A 22,105-nucleotide genomic window follows, 5' to 3' on the forward strand; every position below is an offset into this window, starting at 1 on the left:
CCTAATGTTAGAGTCACCAAGAAGCAAACTTCAAAAAATGTTGACTTCTTGAAGTATCACATTAAAGCCATGGTCCTTAATCACATATTTCTGTAAGGACTTAGTACCCGAATCTTAATCTGAATTCTCTAAAAAGACAGAACCAAGTCTAATGACTAATTTCTTATGAAAGTGGTAAGCTAGGCAGTTCTCCTTGAGAACAGAAAGACCATTCACAGTTTTATCTTCCACTTAATCCTAAACCTAGAAGTGTTGGGTGCAAAGTAAGAACTCAAGTATCTCTTGAATAATCAAATGAATACATTCTTTTTCATAGCTCCTCGAAAATATTAGAATGCTTAGAGGTTGAATAAATGTTTTAATGATAATTTATATTAAGCTAATATTTATAATTAGAGTATACATCACTTCCTGAAATCCGTATCTATTGTTTCATAAAAGCCATTAATGTTTTCAGAGCATCTTGATAAAGATCTTTTTATTCCAAAAATTCACACCTACTTACTTCTACCAAAGCAAACAGTATGAATAGCTAGAACTTTTAGACTACATTAATTTAAGGAAAATAAACCCAAGGTATGGGATACCAGTAGGAAGACAGCATTGTAACAATGTTCTTAGTTAAGATTTTGTTTTGTTTTCATTCATTGACTTTCTTTCAGCAAAGATTCAATGAAGCCAGCTACATTCTGTGTATTGAATGAAGCACAAAGAATTTTAAAAAGGGGCACAGTCCTTTCCTTTGAAAGTCCATAGATTATTATACAAGACAGACATGAAAGCAGAAAAATTATTATTAAAATACAACAGAGACATCTTAATGGGACGTTGATGTGTTTGCCTTTGAGAATAGTAAGGAAGTAGGGTTGCTGAGGAGATCACATCAAGAGAAGAATCAGGAGAGGGAACTTCAAGTATAGACTGAGTGATGATGGCAGCCACAGAGAAAACCAGAGAGCAAACATAGTTCAGAAGGATAGAACAACCCTGACTGCAAACCTGGGAAAGAGCAAGAAAGCCTGTACACCAAGCGGTAGAAAGACTAATGGGGTCTACTTATGAAATAGACTAGTAAGTAGCTATTAAAGATATTTAAAATGAACTTGCAGAAAACTAGAATCATTAAGGGAAAAAGGCCAGGATGTAAATCAAATATATTAAAGAAACACATACATTAAAAACAGGACCAACATTATACTTATTGTTATGGTCTGAACTGCATCCCCTCAAAATTGATATGCTGAAGTTCTAACTCCCAATACCTCAGAATTAACTGTATTTAGATATAGGGCTTTTAAAGAGGCAATTATGGTAAAACTGAGTTCATATGGGTGGGCCCCAGTTCAGTATGACAGGCGTCATAAGAAGAGGAGATTAGAAAACAGACACAAACACAGAGGGAAAACCACGTGAGAAGACGGCCATCTACAAGCCAAGGAGGAATGTCTCTGAGCTAACAACCCTGTCGATACTTTCATCTAGAACTTCCAGCTTCCAGAACCGTGAGGAAATAAATTTCTGTTGTTAGAATCAGCCAGTTTTTGGTACTTTGTTATAGCAGCCTTAGCAAACGGATACACTTATGTTAGTAAAAGTTGTCTCAAAATTATAGGCCCGTTGGCAATTTTTTAATTTTTAGTATTTCCTTTCTTTTTTAACATAATGAACATATGTTATGTTTAAATTATTTGTAAAAAGTTATATATTTTTACAGATTGGATCACTTAACAGAGAGGTGAAACATAAGAACTGAAAATGGATCCCTATAACTTAGAATTCAATATACTATGCTCTTTACTATTGTGTATGTTTCAAATTTTCCATAATAAAAAATTAAATTAGAAACAATTAAACATAACCTACCAATTTCACTCCTAGGTATCTAGAAGGCTAGGGTTTGAATTGCTGGGAAAGAATTTTACATTTTATCAGAAGAAAAATGTATAGATTGCAGATTGGAACACTTCATGGATTTGTGTATCATCCTTACGCAGGGGTCACACTCGTCTCTGTATCGTTTCAAGTTTTAGTATATATACTGCTGAAACAAACAATTCCTCTGGCACAAGTTAACAAAACTGATAGAAATAAATCTAGATTAGAAGTCAGAAATCCTGGAAACTATACTTTTCACTCCCAGGAAAAATTACTAGTTCAATGAATGAGATATTAAGGAAAACAATTTGAGAGGCAGGGTGTGTTGGAAACAATGGGATTACCCAATTACAGATAAAAGGTTTTTATTACAGATAAATATCCTATGGAGGCAGTGAAATATAGTAAGGGAGGGTCGGAGAAGAATTTCAATTTAGAAGACCCATGCTTGAGTTTCAGCTGTGCCATTTTGTTCTTTGTAAAGTGCTGAGCAAATGCCTTAATTAACCCATCTTAATTTTTTCATTGTTTCATCTAAGAAAACAAATGTGAAATACACAAAAGACTATTGAAAAACATGAAAATGGTGAGGATGAAATCCTCAAAGTTTGGTACATATGAGGATTAAAATGATGAACAGTTTGACATCTTTTCTCCAAAGCAATTTCCAGGATACCTTCTTTTTTATTTAACAACCAAAGCATGAGAATCAGAAATTCCCTTCGAAACTAAAAACCTATATTAAGTGAATATTAAACAAAAGGGGCAAGTAGGCCAAAGAATTTGGAGTTGACTTTTAAAGAGAAGATGTAATTATTTTTTCCTCCAATAACATAATCTATTTCATTCAAACACTTTTTCTCAACTACAATTTTTCAACCAAAATAATGAAAAAGGTACCACATAAACAAAGGCAAATTTTAGTTCAAAGAGCTAGATGAACTGAGACAATAGCAAAGAACACAAATACATAATCACAAAGTAGCTTACAAATAAAAATTCATATAAGTCATTGTTTCTATAACTAAAGACAAGTGCCAAAAGTTGTCTAAGGTATTTATTTGCATATCAAAACCCATCCTTCAAATTCTCTACAGCTAACAGGATAACTTCACAATTCAATTTTCAGTGAAATATAGAGTATTATATAGCTGAAATATAAATGGAGTACTAAAGAAAAAAATGACCTTATTTTACAAATAACCTAACATTCATTCATTCTTTCATTTAACCACAGTTACTAAGTACAAAAATGAAACAAACTTTAAGGATAAAATGAAGCATGAAAACTACATGGTTCCTAACATTATGGATGCTACAAATTAGTATGAGTAAAGAACATACGAAAAAATAATAGGAATACATAAAAATATTATACTAGAGCTATACTATAAGGGTAAAGAACAACGAACTTTTGTTTCTTTTTTCACATTTATAAAACTCAAAAACTTAGCAAGAAAAAATAACAACCCAAGTAATGGACAAATAATAACAAAATAGAAAACTCTCTTACTTGGAAAATCCTTTCCATCTGGATAGTAATATTCTGTGAATTCTATATAGACAGCTGACATTTCTTGTGGAAGATACAGTGACTTTTTATTGCAAGAAATCATACTTTTAGGGGAAGAACGACACTGTTCTGCTGTAGAGACCTGAAAAAAACAATTAAGTTTATTGAAGTTAACACTGAATAAATTGCTTTCCAAAGAATTTATGCTACTTGGACATCACTTCAAACTCTTAAATCTACTTCCAATAATTTATTAATGGTTAATTTCCAATGCAATTTTTATTATATATTTAATTTCACATTAAATTATTTTTAGATAATACCAATTAACTTATTCAGAAAACGATAACCTATTTGGATCCTACCAATTACAAAATCAACTGTGTACAACTTTCCTTGCAAACTTACTACTTTGAGTATTACAATAACAGATACAATATTTTGTGAGACAATACAAAAATAAGTAAATGGCAGAGTCAGGACAGAGATCCAAGTCCTCAAGACTAGCCTGCTTCCCAAGTATGTACTTTATAATAATTCTTTTCCATAATTTATTATTATGAAAAATAATATAAGTATATACAGTTTCAGTTTGGAATAATAAAAAATATTATGGAGATGGATAGTGATGATGGTTGCACAACAGTGTGAATATACTTAATGTCAATGAATTGTGCACCAAAAAAGTTAAAATGATAAATTTTATATATTATATATATTTGACCTATAAATAAATTATACCAATAAAAACTAATTAAAAAATAGTAAAACTATAAATGCTCCTGTCAAATAGTTTGATTATTTATATTATTTTTCCAAAAAGACTATTAGTTTTAAGTTTCTTGTTAACATTTTCACTCTCCCCTCAAAACAGCTAATTTATAATTACATCAAAAATGTGTATACTAATTTCCCAAAGTTCAACCAATATCATTTTATCAATTTTACTTATTTATACTTGCTCAGTAGACTCAAAAATGCATTTCAAGGTTTTTTTTTTTTTAAAAAAAACTCATCCAACAAACATGTATAGTTCTCATATGAAGTGGAAAGTTTTTTCAATGTTTCCTCTTGCATAAATTGCTGATCAAACTTTCTGACTTTTTGCACAGTCTTCATAAAATTAAGTCAATTCCTTATATTATCAATTAGAGGAAGCTTTTCTCTGCATATATGGAAACAAATTCTTTTCAATTCAAGAGTCTCAAGTTATTTTAGTAGACAACAGCTTACTTCTTTTTTCCTTTAACAGTTAAAAAGTTACTCAAATTAGGATGAACATTCTATCTTATTTTCTTCCAGTTACTTTGTTTGTTTTGTTTTGGTGTGTTTGTATGTGGGATTTCTTTACTGTATTTCACCCTCAAGTATATGGGATTATGGGTAATTCTCCTTTCCCATTTCCATATGACTAATATATGATGCATTATATATAGAATATTAAGAAAGAAACAATTACACAAAAAGAAAAAGAACTCTTAAATCAGGGTTTCTCAAAACTAGAACTATTGACTTTTGGGGCCAGGTAATTCTTTGTTGTGAGGGCTATGCAGTGCACTGTAGAATGTTTAACCACATCACTGGTATCTACTCACTAGATAGTCAGCAGCAACCCCCTCCAGCTGTGACAAACAAAACTGTCCTGAGACATTGCCAAATGTCCCTTGGGAAGCAAAAACAGCCCCAGTTGAAAACCACCGAGTAAAATGAAAACTTTTCAGATAAAACTAAGTCTCAAAGCCACAGACTTATCAAAATATACCAGAAGAATTCACAAATGATGATACATATTTGAAATCCTTTATTTAAAAAAGAGATCATATTTCTATTGTGCTGGTCTCAAGGACTGTGATGTTAGATCATACTGTATGATTATAGTCTGAATAAGATTGTTAGTATAAATGGGACAGAGTTCTTAGCTATAAAATTAAGTTCACAGTATAGCCAATACTTAGTAGTTCAATAAAGCAAAAATCGTTTTTAATTTCTTCCACTAAAACCATAGTGTAATAAGGAATCTGGCCTCCAAAGAGAGATACCTTTGTCCCTGCTCCTGGGAGATAATTCTAAACTCTTGGTATTTCCTATTCCTAGTAGATCCCTGAGACCACAACTGATAGTTTATGTTCACAACATGACTCAGAGTGGGACTGACCACACTAGATAGTCTTAGTAGGGTTTAGAGGGTGAAAGCTTTAGGTCATCTGGTACCAAGTCCATCCACAGAGACTGACTTCAACTACATGGGCAATATTTCATGTAAATTGTTACATTCATCCTGGGAGGCTAATATGTCCTGGGGACAAGGAAGTTCCAAATTCAGGGCCCTCTTGAATTCTACCCTATGCTCTCTTTCTATGGCTGGTCCTAATTTGTATCTTTCCCTTGTAACAAATGTGACTCTGAATATAAATGATTTCACTGAGTTCTGTCAGTTTTTCTAGTGAATTTTTCAATCTGTGGGTAGTTTAGGGAAACCCCTGAACCTACAGCTGGTGTCTGAAGTCTTGTGTAGACTTTGCAGTATGGCAGACTGTGTCCTCAACCTCATAGTTTGCCTAATTCTGGGTAACCATGAAAACAAAAATTAAAGAACTGGTATTTTCTACGTACTAATTTAGCCTTTTCATAAAACTGGTCAAGGTAATTTTAAATAAAATGGTAGCACTGTTTTACAAGAGTTGCTTGCAAGAGATACGAAGGGTGCTTATCAGAAGATTTAATTTAAAAAATAAAACATACCTGGTATATAATGAAATCTGCAAGTCTAACCACGACAGAACTGGACATTAATTTAGCTTTGGATTGTTGAGATAATACTGAAGGTGTTTTGGAAGTCCCTTTCAGAGTTGAGTCTTTCTCTGTGTGAAACAAAAACTTTTCAATTTATTGCAAAATTATTTTTAACAATCACTTATTACTAAGACAGCTACTAGAAATATAGATGAATCCTAGTTTCTGAAACAAGATAATATATGTGGAAATACATCATACAGAAACTGATATAAGAATGTAAATTATTATGATGATTACTCTGATTATTCTTTAAACAGGAATCATATCACATTTGAGATACTCTCATACAATAACTTTTGACTGGAATCCTTGTTAAAAAGTACTTGGATCCATAAGCCTAAGATATTAATGAGGTACAGGCTTTTTAGACATTAAACATAATGCTTATTTACAGAAAACATCATATTATGAACACACACACATTCACACATACACACACACACACACACACACAATTAATATTAGGGGAACAACATAATGTTGTTATAGGTAAAATACCTGTTTGTGTGTGCTGGGGAGAGCCATGTGTTGGGGATTTAGGAGGTGAACCTACATTATGATCCTTTACAGCCTGTTTAAGCATTTCAACGTTGCATTCAAATTCATGTAATAACTCGTTGGCCCATCCATTTTTTGTTTTGGTTGCATCACTAAAATACATCCAATGATTACAACTATCTCCTGTAAAATGAATAATACGTATTTCACTAAAAAATGCACACTTCGTTTATTCCATTACAGCAATGCTTCTAATGAGATCTATTCATTTTCTCAAGAAATTCTTTTATCTTCCAATAAATTTGCAGCTTTCACCTACTACAGACACTAATCCCCCTAGAAAATATAAGTAAAACATTTAGAATGGAGGGGAAGAGTGTCAAAAGCAAATAATCTAAGAGAGTTTCTATCTAGAAAACATACTTGGCAGAACATCACTCAAAGTTTCATTTAGAAGACATACTGCTGGTCAGCCTTTGAATGCTCAACCACCTGGCATATCTCCTTTGGACAGAATCCCCAAAAAATACCATCATGGGAAAAAGTCTCTTCATCAAAGATTTGTTGTAAAGTGAGTAACTATAGCTATCTATTTCTATATGTATATTTTTTAACATATAAAGGAGGAAAAATTTTTAATCAGGATTATTAGGTTTCTCTGTAGCAATTACATAATTGCATATGTAATTACATAATATTTACATAAAAGGGTTAAGAAAATAAAGTCTACTTTATGACTAAAAGTTTTACCTCTCAAATAGGAATGATTTCTATAATAAAAAATATTTTCAGTATAAGTAATTTATAAATCAGGAAGATAGAATATCTGAGACAAAGCCCTTCAAACAAAACTCTAAACAAATAGTACAACTTTTAAATTCTGTCAGGTACTGATATACTAATGACAAACATTGGGAGACAGAAATCTGTGAACAGGAAATTTTTAACATTTTTTAATGTTCTAGAAAATCTGTCACTTGTTTTTTTTTATGTGTGAATTAAAAGATAAAAAGCCATATACTACCAAAATGCAGATATGAGTATAAGTATAATATTACTTAATTTGGCCATAACATACATACTTTTTGTTTTTATGCTTTGTGGGGAAAGTGCCTATCAATTTTTGATTATTAAAGAACCTATTAAATCTAATTTATTGATGAAATTTTGAAAATACAGAAAAGTTTCTTTGAAAGTTTCCAAGAATCCCACAACTTAGCTAAAATCACTATTCTCCTTTTGCTCTATATGCTGTTTTTGTTTTCTAATATATATCATTTAAAAATTCAAAATTATTAATAACTTGATTTTGTCACAATTAAGTAGTACAAACATATATCTTCTATATTCTATTTTTTAAATCACTTATTTAAGATATTCTCAATTTCTAAAAATTATACTTTTTAATAATCTACATAAAGCGTAAAATAAAATGCATGAATATTTCCTATGACAATTATATCTTCTTGCTAAGATACCAGCGGGAGGAAAGACAACAAATGTCTTTATCTATTTTCTCCTTAAAAAATTAAATTAAAACTAATAAAATATAAACAAAATGAAATAAATTGGCTATATAATTTAAAAGCAAGCTTTACATCTTTTAAAGAAATTGTTATACAAACCTGCTTTGTGATAAGGATAATAATCTATAGTTAGCTGTGTAAAAGACAGTTGCATAGCCCCTCCAGTAATACGTCTGTTTGACTCTGGGGAAATAAAAGGATGAAAATTGAGAGAGAAAGAGAAAGAAATACTAAGCAAATATCAGAAACACTTCATTCACCATACCTGCAGTCCAAGCAACGATTATTGTCAAGGTTAATACAATAAGAATTTTAGGAAATGCAATTCACTCTAGTATTTATTGAATTCCTATCATATGCAAGGTACTAGGCTAAAAGGTGAGGACACAAAAATAGCAGACCTTTTATATTTACAGCCCTAACCATCTGATAAACATTGTTTTAAATGTTTTAGTTATACTTACTCATTTGCTCTTCATAGCAACCCTATGAGATAGATTAATATTATCATTAACCATTAATATAGTCCCTATTTCCTAGATAAGAAAATTAAGTAAATAGGCCAAGGTCATACAGCCAATAATTTCCTGGTTTGATCCCAGGAAATCTTAACCACTACATTGTATTATCTTGCCTCTTACCGAAGAAGAAACTGAATCTATTAGGTTAGGTAAGTTGTCTAAAGTCGCATAGCTATATTAAGATCAGAAGTACCTAAAACTATGTTTCAGTTTTTTTTTTATGATTGTTCATTTGTTTTGTTTTTCAGATTCCACATATAAATGAAATCATAACAGTATTTGTCAACAGGTGGTTGCTGATGTGGGGGGTAAGGTTGGGAGGGAGGTAAAATATAAGTGAGGTACAAGACTCAGAATTAAACTGAAAATATAAAACCCAAATGATTTCTATATAGTAAATTGAACCAGAAAGGTAACTTGCGTGTGATTCTGAATACTAAGATAAAATGCTCTTATTTCTCCTTAAAATAAAAAAATTTTTTTCCAGTTGCAAAATAAATCAATCATAGGTATGAAATGTGCAGTGTGGGAAATACAGGCAATAATTATGTGGTATCTTTACATGGTGACAGATCTAGACTTATCATGGTGATCATTTTGAAATGTATAGAAATATTGAATCACTATGTTGTGTGACAGGAACTAACACAGTGCTGTGGGTCAATGATAACTTCAAAAACAAACTCATAGAAAAAGAGATAAGATTTGTGGTTACCAGAGGCAGAGGGTGAATTAGATGAAAACAGTCAAAAGGTATAAAGTTCCAGTTATAAGATAAGTAAGTACTAGGAATACAATGTGCAACATGACAAATATAATAAACACTGCTGTATGTTACATATGAAAGTGGTTAAGAGAGTAAATCCTAAGCCTTCTCATAAGGAAAAATTTTTTTAATTTATTTAATTTTGCATCTATATGAGATGATGAATGTTCACTAAACTAATCATTTCATGATGTATATAAATCAAATTATTATGCTGTATGCCTTAACCTTATGTACTGCTGTATGTCAATCATATCTTAACACAACTGTAAGAAAAAATTAAGAAGTGAAAAAAAAATCAGAAGTAGATCAAAAGTCAGTGTAAATCCAACATAAAAATCAAATTTTAAAACAACATGTACAAATCAAATACAAATTAATATACAGCTATTTACACACTCTCTATATTAATTTGTTAACTTCAAGGTATCTCAACTGATAGAATTTCTAGTACAGATCTATAATCCCTTATTTAAAACCCTTGGAGCCAAATGTTTTAGAATTCAGAATTTTTTTTTTAGATTTTATTAATATGGCATATATATATATATATATATCATATCATATCATATCATATCATATCATATATCGTATTATACAACTATGCCGACAGATTCTGACACAGCACTAAGTAATAAAAGATAGTAATTCTGTGGGAGGACTCAAATATTTACACTTAGTGGGTAAAATAAAGATGATAAATAGCTACGTGCTCATTTAGGTCAAGTTTTGCCAGCAAATGAATTCTTCACAAACTTACCAAAAAGCATTTCAGACCCTTCTGGATTTCAGAATAGCAGAGAGTTGATTACAGATCTGTACTATGAGGAAGATATTTTGGTGGAGGGGTTTTCTCCTTAAATAACATCATTTAGCTTATTCTATGAAGCAATATAATGAATGAGGAAGGCAAAAGAGCTTAGAAAACACTTTCCTCTGTGCTTTTGCTTATTACCTAAACCTGACTCCTCATTTTTTTGGTTTGTTTTAACTTTTTTGGATTTTCCTTTCAATTCACTAAAGCAGAAGATGCCAACTGTAAGCCAAATGACATAAACCTAGACAAACAAAAGACAACAGATCACTCTTCAAACTCCAAACTTCCTCACTTTTTCTGCTCCACCCTTTAGCTGGTAGTTGATACCTGGCTGCCTTATCTGATGAAGACAAGATAACTTCTATTGCTAAGTTTCAGGGGTTGGTCTCAATATTCACTCTAACAGTTTTAAAAATCCATAGCAACAGTTTTCACAGATACAGATTCTGGATTCAGGTCCAAGGACCACAGGGAGGATATCTCCATTTTAAAAAGATACTCAGCTTGATTCTCATGCTTATCAAAGTTTGAGAATCACGGTCTTAGAGGTTAGACTACCTGCTGAACCCTTCCAACACTTACGGGGCCAGGGACACTCTCTGGATAAGAAACATAAATGCCCAGCACCTAGACCATGGAACTACAGATTTTCAAAGTGACCAAGAGCAGCTCCCTGCTTATCCCATTACCTGTGTCTACTAAATAAGGAAAAAGAGAAGCAAAAGCTGAAAGGACAGAAAAAACTTCCTAACTAGAATTTAGCTTCCTGACCAAATTTAGGGAGGATTTAGAGGAGACACAAGGAATGCTGAATGGTCACATAGTTGTGTTTACATGCATATGGGGTTAGAAAAACATAGATAAACCACCATGCTGAAAACACATATGCAAGTATTTATGAATTGAGTATAGACTAAAATTTATTAACCATTTCAAAATTATGAAAAAGTTAATTCAAAGGCAAGTCTAATTCTTCATCATCCTCTAAGGATGTCAGTCTTTAAAAAAAAAAAAACCAACCTAACATTACTGTTGGCATTGGCATTGTTAGCTAACTATAAATTACATTGAGGTACTAACTATTAAAGCAAAATAAAATTTTATACCAATATATAATGCTTAAAATTATACCTTTCATCAATGCACCTCAGTGAATGATAAAACTATGACCTGTTACAGTACAGACTACATATTACATATGATAAACAATTTAGATGTGTAGTAAATTCTAGAAAAACTAAAAATAGTTTGAAATAGCAGCTTTTATTACCTTTTTCTTTAGCATGAATATCATCACATATGTGTAGATCTAGATGAGAAATCACTAAATGATGGGAGGTTTCTTTAACATCAAAGTCATTGAATAGTTTCACAATTGCATCGTTTAGATCAGGAGCATTTGAAGTCTGTGGTGTCTTCACTTGCTGGGTAGATGGGGCTACAGTAGAGCTCTAAAAGATTCAAAACCGCCTTATCACTGCAAGTTAAATATCTGACATTCCCCACTCAAGAAAATCTAAATATTTTTAGTAAAAGAGTCATGAAAAATAAGCTAAAACATTTTCTTTTGTATCAGTAACTCAGTTTCCCTAAAACATTTTCTGAATTATATAGGAATAAAACTAAAATCTAAAAACTGGAGAACTACAAAGAACATGAATAAAAACTCAATATGTTTTAGAAAGTATTTGCATAGCTATATTTTCATATTTATAGCCCTTCTTGTTTTAGAAAATATGTTTAATAACTCTTAAAGGCAGCTTATTTAAATATTATTAGTTCTATATATTAAAAAAGAAAACAAATGTGAGCCCCATATACATCAGCTATATAGACTATTAATACATCCTGTAGAAATAAATCCCTGCTTTGTAAAAGCACTTGTGATATTATTTAGTACAAGTGCTCTTGAGCTTTTCATAAGAGGTGTGGTATGTCCTCTGAACTTGGATATTTGAAGCCAGACAGCAGAAGAGATTTATTATAGATTATGAGTTCATATTCTTTTCTCCCTAAAGAGAAAAAAACACAGAATACTGCTGAAGTATAAAGACATTTGTGAACTTCCAGTAGCCTAAAATAATTTTGCATACGTAAGTATACCGTGAGATGATCTGTATATGTTAACCATAGAACTATACATGAAACTTTGGTAACAATTAACAGAATGAAGACTAGATTTTTCATTAAAAGTATTTTTAAAACTTTCTAATTAAGAACAATTCACTAATAAAAGTATAATTACTTACGAAAAATTAAAAGACATATATATATACACACACATATATACAGCTTGTATACAATTTACAAGTATCTATTAAGAACTAAGATCATATGTAAAAGAATTTCAAAGAGTACTCAGTAAATGAGAATCTCTCAGTGAAAATTAATGGGGCCCATAGAATTTAAAGAAATGCAAAGATGAAATATGGTTGTGAAGCCTTAAATTCTAGAGGCTCAAGTAAAGCTTTTTTTACTAAGTAATAATTAAACGGATTTCTATCAGAAAAATCACTTTTTCTTTCTTAGGGTTTTTCCCCCCATCTACTTCAAATGCCTTAACAAACTATTACTTATGTCTGTGATGGTACTCTTTTGAAGGAAAACACTCTGCATTTCTTTAAGCATGTTTTCTCTCTTTCATCAAGATAAGTACTGATACAAATAAAAACATAAGAATTAACCTTCCTACAAACACTTTTCTTCATACTGAGGGAGATTCAGGTTTTTGGATGCTATTTGTAGGGGGAAAAGTGGGATACTATAAGCTCTTTTGCCTCATGAATAATCTTAACAACTTAATATTCAAGTTTGTAAAGCTGCTAAGTTGTAAAGCTGAGCAAAGAACACTATCAACTACTTGTCTCTCTAATGCACTCTTCTTTATACCCCAAAATAATCAGGACATTCTGTATGATACCTAATGTAGTGATAAGACAACTACAACCCAAGAAAGAAACTCTATGGTAATGTGAACAGTTAAGTATAACTACTATGAAATATTATGGAATGACAAAAAAATACTAATTACAAATACTAATGACACGGAAGAAAACTATATACAGGCACTTACTATATCCTTACTAAACCTAGGAAAAAATGCAGATGCTTAGGTAAAAAAATCTGTAAGGAAATACCTCAAAGTGCTAATGCTGGTTTTGCTTTGGTGGTAGGATTATAGAATTCTGTCCTTGTTTCTAATTTCCTAATCTGTATCTTTATCTAGTTTCTGATCTATATTCTATTTTGTATAAAGATATCCACATATTATATAAATAAGAGCTACAATAACATTAACACTTTGTGTATTGGTCTTTAATTTCAATTACCATCTCTGTTAATGACATCCTAAGCTACATAAATCCTCATTGCAAGCCTTAACAGACTAGTGTTTACGTCTATGGTGGTAATATTGTAAAATATTACCTCCTGTACTACTTCAATTCTTTTCCACTCCAAAATGGAACTCATCATTACCTTTTCTTAGCCTTACCTCCTTTAATCATCCTTTAAAATCCTTCTGCATTTACTTTATTGGCTAACGGAATTAACAATTATTTGAAAAGTTCTCAACTTTTCTCTCCTTTATCCTCAACTGATAAAAGACTTAGATATCTCTCCCCAATTTGGCTTATTTTTCCTTCTTTCAAACCATTACCAGAGAGGTCCACCCCTCCGCTAGACTGGCAACCTTCCTATTCTTCAGTCCGTCCTCTATAATACCACCATGTGATGCCTGGCTTTCCTTTCCTACTTAAAAACTTCCATTTGACCTCCTCCTGCCTATAGGAAAAAGTTAACACATAATGCCCATCATGTCTAGTCACCACATACTTCTGCCTAAACACAGGCTACCTGCCCAGGAAAATTCTATTCTATGCTACAGTCCAGTATTCTGTTCATCAAACTTTTAAAATTAGGTTCTCTCAGAGAATTATGAAGACATTTCACTGGATAAATATTAATTATTGGTAGAATGATAGAGGGTTCACAATCAATTCAGTTTGTTTTTACTGCTAAAAGCTTTGGGAAACTTTGTTCACATAAAAGGTAAACTGGATTGAAATGAATTTCATTTTAGCAAAGTGACATGATTCTTTGAACTCCTTCCAGTTAGATGCCAGGATTCACAAACTTATCTATTATAAAAAATTTTTTATTTTTAATAGTCTTGCAGCTGACATTTATTAAATCCTTCTTCAAATGTGTTAAAGGCAACAAAATGGAAACTACTTAATTGGTTAGTTTGTCATTAGTCATTCACTTCCAACATGGATAGCAATATATCATATTGCCTGTCTCATTTCCCAGAGGTTTTGGGCCCCCCACCACCACCTGGCCACCCTCCAGGATAAATACATCATAGTAAGAGTGAAGATGAGTAAGAAGAATGCCTTTCATTTGTAAAGTAGGATAAAAGTAATTATGGAAAAGGAGAACCAGTCTGACATCTTAACACAAGAATATTCTCAGATAGACCAAGTTTAAAAGAGTATCCATCAAAATGGAAAATGTGAAACTCAGTTTCCTTAAAACTTGGAAAACTGTCACATATTTACAAGGCATGAGTACCTATTCTCGAGAAAACAGTGCTCTAGTTTAAAAAAAAGAGAGAGAAAAGAAAAGAAAAAAACCTTATCTTTATCAGAAAACATCATGCTCTTTAACACCATCACTTTTGCAGATTCTATTTCCACATCTGAAATACCCTTTCCCTCACCTGTGAACTTCTTAGTTTTAAGACTTAACTTCATTATCCTCTTTGTAAAACCTTTCCAAACTCTGCAAGCACTTGATTAAGACTTCTCTGTGCTTCTATACAACCCCCTCACGCCATCTTTAATTCTTCACTCTAACATTTATGTTGAACTGCAATTTGTTTTATATTTGATTCCCCATAATATTGAGATCCTAGAGGGCAGGGTCAGACAATATTTATTTTTATATCTGCAGTGTCTAGCCCTGCACCTTATGGCAAAGCAAGCAAGCAAGCAAGCAAGCAAGCCAGCCAGCCAGCCAGCCAGCCAGCCAGCCAACTGACATAGTCACAAGAAAGCCTAAATTCCCATGTACCAGGCAGACCACCAACAAGCTATATATCTAAGATATATTACTCTGTTTTCAATGAAATAATTCATAGAAATACGATTTCACAATATCCTTTAAGTTTTTATTAGGTGGATATAAAAAGGTCAATCGTATTTCTTATAAAATTACCAAAAGACACTATACACTGGAATTTTCAAAATCCCAAATCTACAAAATCTTCTGCAAAAATCTTTATATTAAATTCTCAGAATTTAGTACTAGGAAATATTAGAAAATATTTTTCTTTTCAGAAAAACCTAGTAATGCTTCTGATTTTAAGAAAGATCATTAAATAGCTTTCCCCATTTCTGTCCCAGCCATCAGACAATCCTAACAGTTTTGTATTCAACTTCAGCAATACCCTAGGGCTTCAGTTTTTTATTTTAATACTAACCCTCACATTCCCTCACTTGACTATAATTACCCACGTTTTTTTCCTTTCCCATTTACTTTAGTAATTTTAAAATTGTACTTCTTTAACTTTCTGAAAGAAGTATTTATAACATCAAAATACTTTTATGTTATCATTAATCTAGTGCCAAGGACAGAACTCCAAACAAAATAAGTACTATATAGATACAAATATATTTCACATACGTTTTCATATAGATACCATATAATTTTACATACAAGAGTATAAGAAGATTCTCGGACTCAAAAGTACTACAATCTATATCACATAAAGAAAACAATTAATCATTCTGATTTTAAAGCATTTACATGAAAAATGAAGTGTTTTTGCTAGTAACTTAATAGCATACCTGTGTAGGTTCAGGAGCCATACTCTTCCTTTGTTCTGTTGATTTTTCTATTGCTTCACTAAGAGATTTTGCGTATTGTACCATAGCCTTTAACTGGGAATCCGTTAAAACCCATAGTAAGTCATCCAATATGAGAACTAACTTTGTTGCAATGACGTTGCAGTCCTTTAACTGTCAGGACAAAATGATTCATAAAATTAAGCCAAGATATAAAACTTACAATACACTTGTATTTTTTAAAAGTTTATTTATTTTAGCTTTCTTTTTAATTGAAGTATAGTCAGTTTACAATGTTATGTCAACTTCTGTTATTTTTCTGTATTACTGGAACTGATTTGCAACAGACATGAAATATATTTCCTCATCCTAGGCTAAAAAAAAGTTTAAAATTTCAGTGGCTTAAATATGGATTCTTCCTTCATTCACCAAATATGTACTGAGTTCCCATAATATGGAAGGAATATCTCTTAGTATTGGAGATACAGTGGTAAAAAAAAAAAAAAGACTGACAGATGCCTGTACCTTAGGTACAAGTCATACAGGTAACACATACTTACATAATTTAATTTTTCATTTATAGTTAATAAATCATATAATTACCTACGTTAACTCAACCACAGTTGACCCTTGAACAATGCAGGGATTAATGCATATAACTTATGGTTGGTCCTCCATATCAGAAGTTCCACTGCATCTGTGGATTCAACCAACCTTGGACCATGTAGTACTATAGTATTTACTACTGAAAAATATTTGCATGTAAGTAGACCCATGCAGTTCAAATTCATGCTGTCCAAGGGTCAACTATAATCCCAGTAGAAAGGGGGGGGGGCATTAAAATTAATTAAAAACTAAAATGCTATTTTAACCATATTTCACATTTCAGAATATTTGTATTATCATACTCTGAAAAATTCTTTTCAATTCAATTTAGTATAGTGACTTGTGTCTATCACTACAAAACACACTGTTGAGATTTTAATTCAGCCATGTTTTTAAAAAGTCATTACTTTCCCTCATTAAATTTCATCACAATTCACAGTGGACTCTCAAATTCTGACATCCTTAAGTAACTATCTCCCCTAGTTTTATCTATATTACCAGTCATATCTGAACAGTCTTCTGAAGCTAGTAGTTTTGGTTACTAATAATAAAGGCTTTACCGTTTACCCACTCCTGAGCAACATTCAATAGAAGAAATAAAATTACAAAACAGTTAATGTTCAAAAATATTTGGCAACTGAGAAATCTATTCAAATTTATCAAAAATAAAAATCTAAACATTAAATTGAGAAACCTGAAAAGTATTATCATTACACTAGATTTCTTCAAATAGCGCTTGGGCCACCATATTTCCTTTTACTTTGCGCTGTTTTAATGTGGCAATATTTCATCTAAAAAATAAATTTAAAATTTCCCATTAATTCCAATAGTTATCACCTGAATCAAAAAGGCAACCCTGTTGACTTACTCTTCTTTTAAGTGTAACTCTGATTTTTGACTGGTTGGTTATTAATCGAACAGGAGCACACATAATTTCAAGATGTGAGCTTTGGGTAGCATCTGCCTCTATTCGAATCATCTGCCAATTTATTTCCTTAAATGTCAAAACCTAAAGAGAACACAGAGATTAGCTTCACTTACTCATGCAAAATAGAATGAGAAAAATGTAGATTTGTAAAAATAAAGTTAAATAAATTCTAGATATATCCACTATGCTTTTTTTTGAATTATACACTTCCAAATTCAGTAACACATCTTCATGATTACATTCATCATCTGTAAAGCTGTTAACACTTTTATTCTAAGTAATTTAATTTTAATACAAAGTATAAAGAACATCTGAATCATGTAACCAAGAAGAATTTTAAAAAACATATTTTAGTTTTGTAAATTTGAAATTTAATTCTGAGTAGCTGAGAAGTTAAAATAGGACTCATTAACTCTGTAAGTTGAAAGATTTATTACAGTAAAAACATTAAAATATGCATATTTTATAATTAAATGATTAAAAGTAATACAGAGAAAGTATAAAGGGCAAATGTAAATCTAGTATTATGTGAATATAAGTAACCATAAAAAGTAACTTTAAATATCCTTTTATGTTAATCAGCAGCTAAAACATTTTTCTAAACAAAGAAAGAAAAAAAATTTACCTCTCCTCTCTGTGGGTCTTGAATACGAGTAAATCTTAAATCTCCATGTTCCCAGTTTGCATTTACGCTATAGATCCGTAGCTGGGAAAGTTCAAAGGATGCATTGAAGGCTTTTGCTCCAATGCGGATGACAATGGAATTTACAGAAACAGTAATTCCCTCAACTACTTTTTCAGCAAAGCCATATTCACTGGGAACACAAAGCAAAACAAAATATAATGCACTAAAGCCAAAAAAAAAAAAAAAAATTAAGAATGAAAAAGTTTTCTGCTAAAATTCTCATACAAAGTACACAAACTGCCATAATATTATTCATTTTTGTTTAAAAAGTTTTTCTTAAAACAATAATCTACTCAGGTTAGATGTAAGTTATAAAAATGCTCTTCTCAAAATGATAAAAGGTTTTCGAAATTGGAAGTTACTCTCAATTACATAATTATAATCACCATCCAAAGCTGCCTACTCTCAAAAAGCACTAGTGCTAAATTAGGGCTAAATTCTTGACACAAAGAAGGCTGACGAGTCCAACTGGAATATAATCTCACAATTTAGGAATGAGATCAGAAAAAGTTCACATTCCCTAATGCAATTCAACAAATATCTATTGAGCATCTAGAATGTGAACGATGCTAGGACATAAGGAAAATCCAAGTAGAGTTGTGGCATTACAGGGCTTGCAAGTTACTTAGGGAGGGAAAAAAACATATCCTAGTAACTTAAACATGAGGCAGTCTGTAATTAAGTACTCTAAAAAAGGAATCATCTGTGTACTTGGTAGAGGAAGAAATTGCTTATAACTAGGGAGAAATATATCCAGGAAAGAAAGATGAAGTTTCTACACGGAAAAATGAGAAGTAAAGGAAACCTTAAAATTGGGAAAAGCATGAGCAAAGATACAGAGAAGTAAGAAAGTAGAGGACATGTTTCAAGAATAATAAGTAGTGCAGTATGACTGGAATACAGACTATCTTATCTATATATTTTGGCAGGGGGCAGTAAAATTGTGCTAAATTGGTACCTTACTTCAATTATCATCAATGTGACCATTATTCCTAAATCTGTCTTTAACCAGATTTCTTGCTAGAACTTCAGACAGTAAAATCCAAGTGTCCACCAGAGAGCTCCACCTGGCTGACTCACATATTTCAAAGCCAACATGTATAAAAGTAAGCCCATCATCTTTATTGATCATGCACATCTCTCCTCTATACCTGCTGCTATACTTCCTGATTCACTATCTTATTGAATAAATAATATAATTTATCTTTTCTAAGATTTAGATGACTTATCTTTTAAATCAGGTAATACTATCTAGGTTACATGTGGACTGCACGAAATAATGCATATGACTCAAACAGCCCAACTTTTGACTCATGATACTGAAAAAAAGTAACTACTATTTATTATATTATAAATAACAGTATGTTATTATTAATACTATTGGAAGTTTAAGGCTTAGTTTCCTCATGTGTAAAATGAAAACAATACCTATTTCAAAAGGTTGCTGTGGTCCTTAAATGCAATGATACAGGTATAGTAATTTATATAATCTTTGGCTTGCCTGACGTAATTTTGCTATTAAAAAAAGGTGGTTGTCTACATTGTGTTTAGAAAATTGAGAACCGAAGAGGAAGAACTCATTAGCATCCTAGGGAGGAGTTGCTTTGATTCTAGGGACAAATGTTGGGTCAATTAAACAGAAAAATTCCTAGAGTTGGAAGAATATTTATATAATAATGTGGGAACATACTTTGGAATATCCAACCCCATCTACTCTAATCTATGCACATTAAAGAGTGTTACAATTGTACTGGAGGATTTACAATCAGAAGGGTGAAGCTTGAATCAATAACTAAAGTCTATATATTTCTGTCATCCATTATATGTCATCCATTATAAATTAAAAAGTTGAAATTTCAGTTTACAAATAAGTCTCTTCTGAGTTTGGTCAGTCTTCACATAGGTATTTATCTCCTCCAAGTGAAGAGATAAAATCAAATTTCTGAACTTACAAAGTTTACAAGACCATCAATCTGTGGGAGCAATGTTAGCCTACAGGTCCTACACAGAAGAAAGGGCCAGGTTGTTAATTGTTAATCTGCTTCTATTTTAATCCTTGGCTAGAAACAAAATCAAATAGATCAGTGTTTCCCTAAATTGCATAAGTGTAAAGAATTGTTAAAAATATATATTCATATTTTTGATAACCATTGTAGACCTCTAGAATTATAATTTCAAAAGGAGCCTAAAAAACTCTATAGATTTGATAAGCATCTTAAAATGAATGCAACAATCAGGCAAGTCAGGAAAATACAGAAAAAGATTAACCATATTGCCATACATCAAAATATAAGGATTATCATCATATGATTACAAAGCCAAAATTATAAAGCTTGTTGTTGATACTATAAAAACACGACTTAGGAAGAACACTATCAACTACACTTAGCACACAATGACAAAATACCTCATTTCTGTCACACATAATTAAAATGTCATTCATTTATACCAATTTTCCTGACCTTTTGCCCTTAAAAACATTTCTGTTTTTCCTCCAAGTTTCAGACTCTAGACAATTTAAAGACCAATTGCTCCAATCTACTCTAGCCTGAAATCATAATTTGAACTTCAAAATCTCAAATTGCTGGATAAACTGTATAGCTGATAAATCTGGCCTTCAGTCAACTCTGAGCAGTAGATGGATCACCATTAGATTCCCATGTGAAAAGTCACTGATCAGGCTGAAGGTATTCTCACAGAATGTACTAAGGTAAAGGTGGTTCAACTCTGGTGAAAAAGCTCTCCTCTTAACAGAGAAACAAACAAAAGAGGGGGAGAAAGAGAAAGGGTGAGAGAGGGAAACAGAGTGTGTATGTGCGTTTCTGTATGTGTATGTTCGTCCTCAAGAAGAATTTATCACGGGTTTTATACAGCACCTAGAATACTATAAATGTTCAGGGCTGCCATGTTGTACAATCTGAGGAGGAATTAATCACATTAAAGTCTAGGTGAACTTTTTACGTGAATAGCTGTACAATCCAAAAGTAGGGCAGAAAACCTGCTTTGAGGAAATGATATGTAACACAAGGCCCAAATTTACTGAATGCAAAAATAAATAGGCAATTTTTAAAAGATCTATTTTTTAATAACTATTCTAACTTCCAAAGCGGCTTTGTGAAATGGCCCCCGTGCTTCTACTTTACTAGCATCTGATTTTTATCTATCAAAATTCAGCATGTGTAATCCAAAGATCTATAATTTTTTAAGGCACAAACTTAACTCTTAAGGGTCATAATACTTTCATTGATGCACAGGATAAATGTTATGAAGAGAAAGTATTCAGAGACCAAGTAAGAGACTGATTTATAGAATGCCGAAGCTCTTCTGCTTCCAGTTTCTGCTACTGCTCTGTCTTCGATTAATCATCATTATTTAACACAAGGGAAGCAAGATGAATAAAAAGGCTAAATATCAATTCTGCGGCTTTGCAATGTATTTACTAAAACTGCAAAATGTTTGATGGGAGAAGAACTGAAACAGAGACTCAAGTGAAGGGATTTTATTTTATGTCCCATTACTACTTGATAACAGAGCTTACAAAAGAAACAAATTCCCTTGGCCAGTTGTACAGATTAATAGAAATAGCTTACCTTTGTCCTGAAGCAGTTGCAATTGGTGATGGGCCATTAGGGTTTCGTGGTTCTTCACATGTACTCATTTCCATTATTACTTTATCCAGGGACTAATAAAAATACATGAAAAATATAATAAATAGAAATTTTATGTAT

General features: G+C 31.7%; 1 protein-coding gene and 1 non-coding gene across 4 annotated transcripts in view; both read right to left on the reverse strand.

Moving 5' to 3' along the window:
• BLTP3B (bridge-like lipid transfer protein family member 3B) overlaps positions 1 to 22,105 on the reverse strand; it is a 93,433-nt gene that overhangs the window by 29,501 nt on the left and 41,827 nt on the right. For all 3 annotated transcript variants that reach the window (XM_010989995.3, XM_031462967.2, XM_064491624.1), the window contains 9 exons: positions 21,968 to 22,059; positions 18,318 to 18,507; positions 17,633 to 17,773; positions 16,162 to 16,332; positions 11,583 to 11,763; positions 8,308 to 8,391; positions 6,683 to 6,865; positions 6,131 to 6,249; positions 3,389 to 3,530 (listed from right to left, as the gene is read on the reverse strand). In XM_010989995.3, the coding sequence (XP_010988297.1) occupies positions 3,389 to 3,530; positions 6,131 to 6,249; positions 6,683 to 6,865; positions 8,308 to 8,391; positions 11,583 to 11,763; positions 16,162 to 16,332; positions 17,633 to 17,773; positions 18,318 to 18,507; positions 21,968 to 22,059 (1,303 nt within the window). The remainder of the gene's footprint in view (positions 1 to 3,388; positions 3,531 to 6,130; positions 6,250 to 6,682; positions 6,866 to 8,307; positions 8,392 to 11,582; positions 11,764 to 16,161; positions 16,333 to 17,632; positions 17,774 to 18,317; positions 18,508 to 21,967; positions 22,060 to 22,105) is intronic.
• LOC116156628 (U6 spliceosomal RNA) lies at positions 1,950 to 2,052 on the reverse strand. Its single transcript, XR_004140473.1, has one exon. It is a non-coding gene; the product is annotated as a U6 spliceosomal RNA (small nuclear RNA).

The sequence above is a fragment of the Camelus dromedarius genome, chromosome 11 (genome assembly GCF_036321535.1).
Source record: "Camelus dromedarius isolate mCamDro1 chromosome 11, mCamDro1.pat, whole genome shotgun sequence".
Classification (NCBI taxonomy): domain Eukaryota; kingdom Metazoa; phylum Chordata; class Mammalia; order Artiodactyla; family Camelidae; genus Camelus; species Camelus dromedarius.